The sequence below is a fragment of the Bufo bufo genome, chromosome 11 (genome assembly GCF_905171765.1).
Source record: "Bufo bufo chromosome 11, aBufBuf1.1, whole genome shotgun sequence".
In the NCBI taxonomy this organism is placed as follows: Eukaryota; Metazoa; Chordata; class Amphibia; order Anura; family Bufonidae; genus Bufo; species Bufo bufo.
This window is the reverse complement of record NC_053399.1, coordinates 68020348-68033365: the sequence shown is the minus strand read 5'-3', so window position 1 is coordinate 68033365 and position 13018 is coordinate 68020348. Positions and strand designations below refer to the sequence as shown.

The window sequence follows — 13018 nt, the reverse complement described above, 5'->3', positions numbered from 1 at the left end:
ATGAATAAAATCGCCTCCTGGAGTTCAAAGCCCTGAATGAGCAGGAATTTACGTGACCGGTTACCTTTAAACGGCAATACATTTTTCTGCTGCAGCTCCCTATAACTGGCACAGCACTTAACAGTAGATAGGGATGTTGCCAGTTGAAGAATGGAACTGAGCATGTGCATCCACCTCAGCGATGTTACAGAAGTCAATGTAAAAACAAGGAAAAAAACTAACAGCAAGTGGGTCTATACAGATACATTTTATTCAATAACCCTTGATTAATCAAGGTGGAATACATTAGACAGGTCAGATCCCAAAGGCCAGACCCCAATGAATAGACAATCACAGTAGGTCTTGACTTTTCCAGGGAATGCTGATTCATCCTACTGCAAACTAAAATGGAGTTCATGACAGATATTGCAGAGCAGGAGTATAGTTTGCTTTTTCAAATGTTTACTTTTTTTTCTTTTTTTAATCTACTATTGGTCATTTTATTCCTTCGATCCAGGGCTACCTTGAGGACACTTTTAATCATTTTTTCATTGTTTAACACATTGTAACGATTCACTTCCACTAGTCTATTAAAATCATTTGGCTCATAGGTAAAACATTTTGTCCTGTAAGGAGAATCTTTGTCTTGAAGCAGAAAGTTCCCAAAAGCCTTCTCTTCATCTGTTTCGCGTAAAATTCCTGTAACATTTTGAAAAAAAAAAATGGTTAGCACTTCCCTGCCACAAAAAAAAAATGCTTTTTTTTAAAGAGTTTAATCATTTTAAAATTTCTGAAATAACATATGAAAGAGGGTTTCAAAAATATGGGGACACTGTCATATTCCGGGAACATATGAACATATTGTTAAAGATGTTCTCAATTAGAGCCAAATCCATTTGCTCTACTGTTCCAAATTGTCTTAATCCTAGGATTTTACATGCATGGAAGAACCACATACCTGAACCCAATGTGGAACTGGGTGCATGTCGGTCACAGATGAACATACAAAACATGAAGACATAGTAACATGCCTGGACCCCATGCGTAACTGGGTGCATGGCGATCACAAGCAGACATACCAAATACTAAGACAAAGTAACACAGTGCATACTCCCAGACAGACTAAGGACCTGGTGACATTGATGAAATATCAGGCTGACCACAGAAGTCCAGGTAGAATCACAAACACACTGATCAGTAGAATGCACCCTACACACAGGATTCCTGGAGACAAACTGATTTCAGGCACACATCTCACAGGTATAAATAGCAGGGTGATTACCTAACAACGACACCCAACGACCTGATATTCAGACACACAAATCATGGAAACATTAACACTACATGGACACAGACAGCATACAAGTCACAGGACACAGTTCACACACTAGAAGACTGCAGCCAGCATGCACCACCCAAACAACCAGCATACACTGGTAACGGCCCACAGCCAGCCTGCCCAGCAATAAGTGTCACAGTAAACTGCACTGTGATACAGACAAAGGAAGTAAACAACTTCACAGAACACAGTTCACATACTAGAAGGCCGGAGCCAGCATACACGGGTAACTGCCCCAGTCAGTACGCAACAGCGCATGCAGACAGCCTGCACGACAAGTGTCACAGTGAACCGTACTGTGGCACAAACCTTTTCACTCCCAAGTCTTTTATTACATTATATAGTAATATTCCATTTACAATATGTGTTATAAGTGGAGTACCCTAAGGTTCAATGCTGGGTCCTCTATTATTTATTTATTAATGATATTGACTTGAGGATGGGATTAATAGCACTGTTTCTATTTTTGTAGATGACACCAAGCTATGTAGTACTTTGCAGTCTATGGAAGATGTCCAAAAACTACAAGCTAACTTTGGACACAGTGTTTGGACATAAACTTGGCAAATGAAGTTCAATGTGAATAAATGTAAAGTAATAATAATCTACGGTCGTGGCCAAAAGTTTTGAGAATTACATAAATATTGGAAATTGGAAAAGTTGCTGCTTAAGTTTTTATAATGCAATTTGCATATACTCCAGAATGTTATGAAGAGTGATCAGATGAATTGCATAGTCCTTCTTTGCCATGAAAATTAACTTAATCCCCCCAAAAACTTTTCCACTGCATTTCATTGCTGTCATTAAAGGACCTGCTGAGATCATTTCAGTAATCGTCTTGTTAACTCAGGTGAGAATGTTGACGAGCACAAGGCTGGAGATCATTATGTCAGGCTGATTGGGTTAAAATGGCAGACTTGACATGTTAAAAGGAGGGTGATGCTTGAAATCATTGTTCTTCCATTGTTAACCATGGTGACCTGCAAAGAAACGCGTGCAGCCATCATTGCGTTGCATAAAAATGGCTTCACAGGCAATGATATTGTGGCTACTAAGATTACACCTCAATCAACAATTTATAGGATCATCAAGAACTTCAAGGAAAGAGGTTCAATTCTTGTTAAGAAGGCTTCAGGGCATCCAAGAAAGTCCAGCAAGCGCCAGGATAGTCTCCTAAAGAGGATTCAGCTGTGGGATCGGAGTGCCACCAGTGCAGAGCTTGCACAGGAATGGCAGCAGGCAGGTGTGAGCGCATCTGCACGTACAGTGAGGCGAAGACTTTTGGAAGATGGCCTGGTGTCAAGAAGGGCAGCAAAGAAGCCACTTCTCTCCAAAAAAAAACATCAGGGACAGATTGATCTGCAGAAAATATGATGAATGGACTGCTGAGGACTGGGGCAAAGTCATATTCTCAGATGAAGCCTCTTTCCGATTGTTTGGGGCATCAGGAAAAAGGCTTGTCCGGAGAAGTGAAAGGTGAGCGCTACCATCAGTCCTGTGTCATGCCAACAGTAAAGCATCCTGAGACCATTCATGTGTGGGGTTGCTTCTCATCCAAGGGAGTGGGCTCACTCACAATTTTGCCCCAAAACACAGCCATGAATAAAGAATGGTACCAAAACACCCTCCAACAGCAACTTCTTCCAACAATCCAACAACAGTTTGGTGAAGAACAATGCATTTTCCAGCACGATGGAGCACCGTGCCATAAGGCAAAAGTGATAACTAAGTGGCTCGGGGATAATATATAAATTCCCATTCTATAATCCTCTTTCATAGAACATTATAACTTTATGTTAGTTTGTATATCCGTGTGCGTTCTGTGTGTAAAATTATAATGTTCTATTAAAGAGGATATATAATGGGAATTATATACAGTACAGACCAAAAGTGTGGACACACCTTCTCATTCAAAGAGTTTTCTTTATTTTCATGATTATGAAAATTGTAGATTCACAATGAAGGCATCAAAACTATGAATTAACACATGTGGAATTATATACATAACAAACAAGTGTGAAACAACTGAAAATATGTCATATTGTAGGTTCTTCAAAGTAGCCACCTCTTGCTTTGATCACTGCTTTGCACACTCTTGGCATTTTCTTGATGAGCTTCAAGAGGTAGTCCCCTGAAATGGTTTTCACTTCACAGGTGTGCCCTGTCAGGTTTAATAAGTGGGATTTTTTGCCTTATAAATGGGGTTGGGACCATCAGTTGCATTGAGGAGAAGTCAGGTGGATACACAGTCCTACTGAATAGACTGTTAGAATTTGTATTATGGCAAGAAAAAAGCAGCTAAGTAAAGAAAAACGAGTGGCCATCATTACTTTAAGAAATGAAGGTCAGTCAGTCAGCCGAAAAATTGGGAAAACTTTGAAAGTAAGGGCTATTTGACCATGAAGGAGAGTGATGGGGTGCTGCGCCAGATGACCTGGCCTCCACAGTCACCGGACCTGAACCCAATCGAGATGGTTTGGGGTGAGCTGGACCGCAGAGTGAAGGCAAAAGGGCCAACAAGTGCTAAGCATCTCTGGGAACTCCTTCAAGACTGTTGGAAGACCATTTCAGGGGACTACCTCTTGAAGCTCATCAAGAGTGTGCAAAGCAGTAATCAAAGCAAAAAATGGCTACTTTGAAGAACCTAGCATATTACATATTTTCAGTTGTTTCACACTTGTTTGTTATGTATATAATTCCACATGTGTTAATTCATAGTTTTGATGCCTTCATAGTCATGAAAATAAAGAAAACTCTTTGAATGAGAAGGTGTGTCCAAACTTTTGGTCTGTACTGTATATAAAAAAAACAATTCTTATAGTGGAGCTATTGGAGAGCAGCGCGGTTTTAATATTGTGAAGAGTTGAACTAGGTGTGAACAGGACCCACCACACCCGTAACCTGGAGCGCTCAAAGTAGGATTGACAATTCGGAATCGACTTTTGGCTTCTAAAGCTAGCAGGATATTGTCATGTATTAAATGAGGCATAAACTAGCAGGACCGGGATCTCATATTACCACTTTACAAAGCTATGCTGCAGTCTCATCTGCAGTATGCAGTTCAGTTCTGGGCACCAGTCCATAGAGAGTATACCCTGGAGCTGGAAAAAGTATAAAGGAAAGTAACTAAACTGGTTAGTGGCATGAAGGGTCTTGGTTATCAGTAAAGATTAAAAGAATTACATTAATTTAGTCTTGAGAAGATACATTTAAAAAGGGGACATGATTAACCAATACAAATATATACAGTTGCAAGAAAAAGTATGTGAACCCTTTGGAATGATATGGATTTCTGCACAAATTGGTCATAAAATGTGATCTGATCTTCATCTAAGTCACAACAATAGACAATCACAGTCTGCTTAAACTAATAACACACAAATAATTAAATTCTACCATGTTTTTATTGAACACACCATGTAAACATTCAAAATTCAGGTGGAAAAAGTATGTGAACCCTTAGACTAATGACATCTCCAAGAGCTAATTGGAGTGAGGTGTCAGCCAACTGGAGTCCAATCAATGAGATGAGATTGGAGATGTTGCTTACAGCTGCCCTGCCCTATAAAAAACACATACCAGTTCTGGGTTTGCTTTTCACAAGAAGCATTGCCTGATGTGAATGATGCCTCGCACAAAAGAGCTCCCAGAAGACCTACGATTAAGAATTGTTGAATTGCATAAAGCTGGAAAGGGTTATAAAAGTATCTCCAAAAAGCCTTGCTGTTCATCAGTCCACGGTAAGACAAATTGTCTATAAATGGAGAAAGTTCAGCACTGCTGCTACTCTCCCTAGGAGTGGCCATCCTGTAAAGATGACTGCAAGAGCACAGCACAGACTGCTCAATGAGGTGAAGAAGAATCCTAGAGTGTCAGCTAAAGACTTACAAAAGTCTCTGGCATATGCTAAAATCCCTGTTAGCGAATCTACGATACGTAAAACACTAAACAAGAATGGATTTCATGGGAGGATACCACAGAGGAAGCCACTGCTGTCCAAAAAAAACATTGCTGCACATTTACAGTTTGCACAAGAGCACCTGGATGTTCCATAGCAGTACTGGCAAAATATTCTGTGGACAGATGAAACCAAAGTTGAGTTGTTTGGAAGAAACACACAACACTATGTGTGGAGAAAAAGAGGCACAGCACACCAACATCAAAACCTCATCCCAACTGTGAAGTATGGTGGTGGGGGCATCATGGTTTGGGGCTGCTTTGCTGCGTCAGGGCCTGGACGGATTGCTATCATCGAAGGAAAAATGAATTCCCAAGTTTATCAAGACATATTGCAGGAGAACTTAATGCCATCTGTCCACCAGCTGAAGATCAACAGAAGATGGGTGTTGCAACAGGACAACGACCCAAAGCATAGAAGTAAATCAACAATAGAATGGCTTAAACAGAAGGAAATACGCCTTCTGGAGTGGCCCAGTCAGAGTCCTGACCTGAACCCGATTGAGATGCTGTGGCATGACCTCAAGAAAGCGATTCACACCAGACATCCCAAGAATATTGCTGAACTGAAACAGTTCTGTAAAGAGGAATGGTCAAGAATTACTCCTGACCGTTGTGCACGTCTGATCAGCAACTACAGGAAACATTTGGGTTGAAGTTATTGCTGCCAAAGGAGGTTCAACCAGTTATTAAATCCAAGGGTTCACATACTTTTTCCACCTGCACTGTGAATATTTATATGGTGTGTTCAATAAAAACATGGTAACATTTAATTCTTTGTGTGTAATTAGTTTAAGCAGACTGTGATAGTCTATTGTTGTGACTTAGATGAAGATCAGATCACATTTTATGACCAATTTGTGCAGAGATCCATATCATTCCAAAGGGTTCACATACTTTTTCTTGCAACTGTATATACTCTTCTGAACACCAGATATTGATTTAATTGATTAGGTTAGGGGGTGGTTTGCAAAACTACATGGAAAGCCACATGGAAAGCTTGGACTGGATGTATTACAATACACCTATACCGTTTCAAAAGCCTACATAAAATGCAGTGATTTACATGGATACAATGTAAAAGCCACAAAAAAAATGAAATAAAATAAACGTGCTGACAAAATTGCATATATAGTCTGCACTCTAGTCTACATAAAGTGCAGTGTGCTAGAATCACAATATAAGAGTAGACTATAACATAGATGTAAAAATAAAAATCCTGATGTAGCAGTGTCCGGTGAGCGCAAAGGTTACTAGTAGGTAAAACATACATGTACTTGATATAGACTCAGGTTCAAAGTGTTCTATACCTCCTTGTGTGAGCAAAGGAGTCACATGGATACAAATGGTAATATCTCATAGAAATGAATGGGAGCGCACCACGTTCCCATTCATTTAGACGACTTCTGATTTGCTGAGTAGTGCGTCCGACATACTGGATGTAAATAAAAAACGCACTACTAAGCAAATCAGAAGTAGTCTAAAAAAGTATTGTTATAATATCAGGAAGGGACTATCCACACATATTGTATCAAGACATTTTGCCCAAATGCATGACAAAAACCCAGGCCCCTCGGGGTACTGGTAATGGATCACATTCCAGACACACAACAATCTAGGCCACGGGTCAGCAACTTTCAGCACTCCAGCTGCTGTGTTCTTCAAACTCCCACAGAAGTTAACTCATTAAGGACTGGGCTCATTTTCACCTTAAGGACCAGGCCATTTTTTGCAAATCTGACCAGTGTCACTTTATGTGGTGATAACTTTAAAACGCTTTGACTTATCCAGGCCATTCTGAGACTGTTTTTTCGTCACATATTGTACTTGGAAGGCCTTGTAGTCGGAGGGAACATTTTTCAGGACCAGTTCCTGGCTACCCACTGCCATGAGTCTCTTGGCGTCTGCATCCACTTCAGCAGAAACATATTCCATCTTCTCTGCCTCGGTCGGCACCGCAGCGCCACCATCTCCAGACCCCTTCTTAACAAGCTCTGGCTTAGACTTCTGGGCATCTTTTAGAGGACTCTTCTCTTCAGGTTTCTCATTTTCCTTTGATTGAGCCAACCTGTCATTTCGATAAGCTATTGCCTCTAACTCTTCAAGCTTAGTCCTCATTTCTTCAACCTGCTGCTTGAGAGCACGCTTAGAAGTCTCCAACTCACAGACGTTCTTCCCGCAGTCATCCTTTAAGCTCATGAGATCCTCCATCTCTGCTCTAAGTTGCTTGTTCAGCCTTGCCAATTCATCTCGAGCATCAAACGCTTCTTCAAGGGCCCTAGCCAGAGAAAGGACCTTGGTCTCCTTTTCCCGAGCATTAGCCTCCGCTCGGTCACGTTCTTCGGCATATCGGGCCGAGATGCATTTCTCTTAGCCAGGAGCCAGTCAAAATGTTTCTTCTCAGATTTTCACACCAGCTTGTTGGAAGCGCTCCGCTCTTTGGCCTCCTGTTCCAGCTGCTCCTCTCTCTGCTCTGTTGCAGCAGACGTAGGAGTACCCCCATTCTCTTTTGGACACCCTGTGGGGGTACCACCCATGGTCCCTTTAAGCACTTTGTCTGTGTCTACTGTAGTCTTTGGTGTCTTTCTGGAGTTTTTACTCTTCTCCTGAACATTAAGCAGTAGACCCTTCAGTTCACTCGTCTCTTTCTGGGTCTCCTCCTTTGACCCTTCTATAGCCTTCTTCAGTGGCTCTGTGAAGACCGTTAGTCCCTTCTCTAATGCATCCAGGGATGGCGTGGAGTAAGCAGAACCATCTTTAAGTTTGCAGCTGTACTGAACTTCCGGGTCAACTATAACTCTCTGAACGCCAGAAGTCACCATCCTTTACACACTATAAAAGCGATCGCCGTAGGAGAATATATCCGGGCCGCGAGAAATTGCAGTTTATCAATGTATCTAGAAGAGGAATTCAGTATAGTAGATAGGAGGTTAAAAGCGAGAAACTACCCTGACTGGCTGTTGTTGAGGGGTAGGAAAATTGCGCTGCAAAAAAACTGATTTGATATGCTCTTTGCACCGGGAAAGGAAGGGAGCAAATTTAAAAATCCAGGAAAGAAGGTGGGGATACATGGGGACGAAGACCAGGACGGGTTTCCGACTTTATCCATTAAATACAGTAAGGAATTTAATAAAATCTGTTCTGTAGTCAAAGGATGCTTGCCGATATTGTATGATGATGACATCCTTTATAATGCACTGAAATATGGCTGCAGAATAGTTCCTAGGAGGGCTGCGACCCTGTCCTGCTCTCTGTCCCCATCTCTCTTCACTTCTAATAGTCGACATATAAACAAAAAGCAAAACTGGCTCACCTATAAGGGGTTCACTAGGTGCGGAGGCAATCCATGCAAAACCTGCAACTATGTGACTCCCTCACAATCCTTTGAGAATTCTGATCACTCCTGTAGTTTTCCAATTAAAAGTTATATTAATTGTAACACTACAGGGGTAGTTTATATCATCTGCTGCACTGAATGTGACTTGCTGTATGTTGGGAGTACAGTGCGAAAATAAAAAAAATCGGCTGTTGGAACATCTGAATTATATCAGCAATCCAAACGCATTGAATGTCTCCAATGCAGCAAGACACTTTGTGCAGATGCACTCCCGCAGGGTTAAAAGCTTTAATGCATTTGCAATCGAAAAGGTAATTGCACCCCCAAGAGGTGGAGACCACCGCAAAAAACTGCTTCTGCGGGAGGCATTCTGGATATTTAGACTAAATACTCTAGTCTTGGCTGGATTAAACTTAAAAAGGGAGCTAATGTACATTAACAAAATTGCTGAAAGGAAGTAATGTTCTTATGTTTATATGTATCATTATTTGTATGTATATATATCTTCCCTCTAGAGACGATTAATAGATCCCTATGTTGAGAATCCATTGGCATGAATGTGGCCATTCTAGTAATGTCATTATATGTGTTTATATGTTTTTATATGTAGGACATCATTCAAATTGTGCGGCTTTTCTCCTTTCCACAGTCTAGCCAAATTCAACTAGGCACAACCCATAAGGGGTTAATGGGCTTGGGAGCTTCAGCACAATGTGAATGATATCTACTCTGTGATTAGCAGTGTGGAAGATGGGTGTTCACCACAGTGAAACCCAATGAAAAGGTGCTCTCCTCTCCAGATAGTTGGACTCTTGCACACATCCTCCACCATTTGTGGGGGATTAGCTCTTCTCCAGGGGTCATTCACACAAGTATCTTTGCCAGACACCAAGTTTAAGGTTCAAACATCACTTTTATTTGGCACCTCAGCAAAACAAACATAATACAAAACACACACCTGCCCGGCTGGGCTCTAACTAAACATATGGTAGAATCCCTGACTCACTTATAGATTGCTGTTCAGATACAGTGGCAGGTCCGGCTTTCTCAGCCAAGCGTATACCAGCCCCCCAGGCTGTAACATGCTCAGTCCAGGCTATGTCCCAGCCTGGTGGTTTCTCAGCCTAGCCCGGCTGGAACCACACACCCAGAGCCTCACCCGGCCTCTGTTTGCAACCACACCTCCGACTGACAGTCTGGGATGGTCTTTTACTCCCCAGTAATGATCCAAGGTGATTACACCTGTTGATCCCCCATGCTAGGGAAAATCTGCCCTGGAATGGGAGGGGTGGATTGGCAGCTCCCTCTACCAACCTAGCTCCCAATCCAAGTAAAATGTAGCCCTTAAATACTAAACAAAATAGCTCTAGCAACTACAGCCAGGTCCATAAATATTGGGACATCGACACAATTCTAACATTTTTGGCTCTATACACCACCACAATGGATTTGACATGAAATGAACAAGATGTGCTTTAACTGCAGACTGTCAGCTTTAATTTGAGGGTATTTACATCCAAATCAGGTGAACGGTGTAGGAATTACAACAGTTTGCATATGTGCCTCCCACTTGTTAAAGAACCAAAAGTAATGGGACAATTGGCTTCTCAGCTGTTCCATGGCCAGGTGTGTGTTATCCCCTCATTATCCCAATTAAAATGAGCAGATAAAATGTCCAGAGTTCATTTCAGAGTGCTTTTTGTATTTAGAATCTGTTGCTGTCAACTCTCAAGATGAGATCCAAAGAGCTGTCACTATCAGTGAAGCAAGCCATCATTAGGCTGAGAAATCAAAACAAACCCATCAGAGAGATAGCAAAAACATTAGGTGTGGCCAAAACAACTGTTTGGAACATTCTTAAAAAGAAGGAACCACCAAAAGACCCGGAAGACCACAGAAAACAACTGTGGTGGATGACTGGAGAATTCTTTCCCTGGTGAAGTAAACACCCTTCACAACAGTTGGCCAGATCATGAACACTCTCCAGTAGGTAGGTGTATGTGTGTCAAAGTCAACAATCAAGAGAAGACTTCACCAGAGTGAATACAGAGGGTTCACCACAAGATGTAAACCATTGTTGAGCCTCAAAAACAGGAAGGCCAGATTAGAGTTTGCCAAACGACATCTAAAAAAGCCTTCACAGTTCTGGAACAACATCCTATGGACAGATGAGACCAAGATCAACTTGTACCAGAGTGATGGGAAGAGAAGAGTATGGAGAAGGAAAGGAACTGCTCATGATCCTAAGCATACCACCCCATCAGTGAAGCATGATGGTGGTATCATGGCGTGGGCATGTATGGCTGCCAATGGAACTGGTTCTCTTGTATTTATTGATGATGTGACTGCTGACAAAACCAGCAGGATGAATTCTGAAGTGTTTTGGGCAATATTATCTGCTCATATTCAGCCAAATGCTTCAGAACTCATTGGACGGTGCTTCACAGTGCAGATGGACAATGACCCAAAGCATACTGCAAAAGCAACCAAAGAGTTTTTTAAGGGAAAGAAGTGGAATGTTATGCAATGGCCAAGTCAATCACCTGATTGAGCATGCATTTCACTTGCTGAAGACAAAACTGAAGGGAAAATGCCCCAAGAACAAGCAGGAACTGAAGACAGTTGCAGTAGAGGCTTGGAAGAGCCTCACCAGGGATGAAACCCAGCGTCTGGTGATGTCTATGCGTTCCAGACTTCAGGCTGTAATTGACTGCAAAGGATTTGCAAACAAGTATTAAAAAGTGAAAGTTTGATTTATGATTATTATTCTGTCCCATTACTTTTGGCCCCTTAACAAGTGGGAGGCACATATACAAATTGCTGTAATTCCTACACCGTTTACCTGATTTGGATGTAAATACCCTCAAATTAAAGCCGACAGTCTGCAGGTAAAGCACATCTTGTTCGTTTCATTTCAAATCCATTGTGGTGGTGTATAGAGCCAAAAATGTTAGAATTGTGTCAATGTTGTGTTTAGGAATCTGTGTGAGATATACCCCTCTTCAGGGATCCTTATTCACTTTAGCATTCACATCACCACACAAGTAAAATGTCCACTGTCACTTATTTTTTTATCACCCCTCAGCAAATGAATGGGCTGAGAGGGAATTCTATTCCATTCTGGCCCATGCCTCTGAAAAGGAACTTAATTGCTCATGTTAGCCACACCACTTCATCCAACTGGCAGATTTCACCCCTGTACTTAAAGGTGTTCAGGCCCAGATATGCTTTCATAATTAACGTTTCATCATACCAACTGTTTAGATACCAAATATGAAATATGTACAGTATGTATCCCAGAATGCCGTCAGGTATCGGGTATTTGGTCTTTCTGCGATACCCATGATATACCAAATTTGATTATGAAAATTATTAATTCTGGATTGGTAGTGGAAGGGAGGTATATCTCCTCAAGATTCCTCTCCTATGTAAGTAGCAGGTGAAAGACTCTCACCTGTGAGGTAATTAATGAAGCAGCACTGAGGGTGGGGATATAACAGAGCCAGGAGGTCAGTCTCTCTCTCTCTCTGCCTGGGGACACAGAAAGCATGTCTGTGTGAGTGAGCAAACTGCGAGTACTAGGTTGCTGAAGCCTTGTTTTGTGAGCTGGCTGGGAGAAGCCCTCCAGCGGATAGATAGGACCCTTTAATGTTTAGTAAGTGCCGAACAGGCAAGACTTTTCTTTTTGTAGTTTTATTTTATTTATGCAACCTGCTCAATAAACCTGGCTCCAGGCCAGCTGAAAACGTATACCTTGGTGGCTGGTCGGAATTGTGTGAAACAGACAAGTGTCTTTTGACCCCAGCAAAGGCGATCCCGAGCTTATCCCCCCAAAAGTGGTGGAGGATGCGGGCAACACGTTTAAAGTCTGAAAATGGATGACGTGGTAAAGGCCCTGATACAGTCTGCAGCAGCCCAGCAGGAGGCAACCAGAGAACAACAGCGTACAAATGCAGCCCAGCAAGAAGCAAACCGCTTACTGTCTGCACAGCTAACCACCCTGATAGAGGCCGCGAATAAAGACCGCCAAATCTTGCAGGAAGTGGTGTAGCGTGTGGCAAGTCTTCCAGTGGTACAGCCAGGAAAAGAGCAGACAACTTTCCATGTGGGTCATTTTTTGCAAAAGATGACAGCAGAGGATGATGTGGAAGCTTACCTGGCTACATTTGAGAGGACAGCAGTGCGGGAAGCATGGCCAAAGCCACGGTGGGCAGGACTGCTAGCCCCGTTTCTTGCAGGTGTAGCGCAAAAAGCTTATTTTGACCTGGAACCTGAGGCTGCCCAGGACTATGATAAACTTAAATCGGAGATCCTGGCTCGGCTAGGTGTTACCCTAGCAGTTAGAGCACAACGAGTACATCAGTGGACATATAAAATGGATAAACCTCCACGCTCGCAGATGTTCG

At 42.1% G+C, this 13018-nt stretch overlaps 1 protein-coding gene across 3 annotated transcripts in view; it reads right to left on the bottom strand.

The window, feature by feature from the left end:
• Positions 1-244: 244 nt before the first annotated feature.
• The window catches only part of PLA2G4F (phospholipase A2 group IVF), a 490195-nt gene continuing 477421 nt past the window's right edge, over positions 245-13018 (bottom strand). For all 3 annotated transcript variants that reach the window (XM_040410952.1, XM_040410953.1, XM_040410954.1), the window contains one exon: positions 245-678. In XM_040410952.1, coding sequence (XP_040266886.1) covers positions 434-678 — 245 coding nt within the window. In that variant the 3' untranslated portion in view covers positions 245-433. The remainder of the gene's footprint in view (positions 679-13018) is intronic.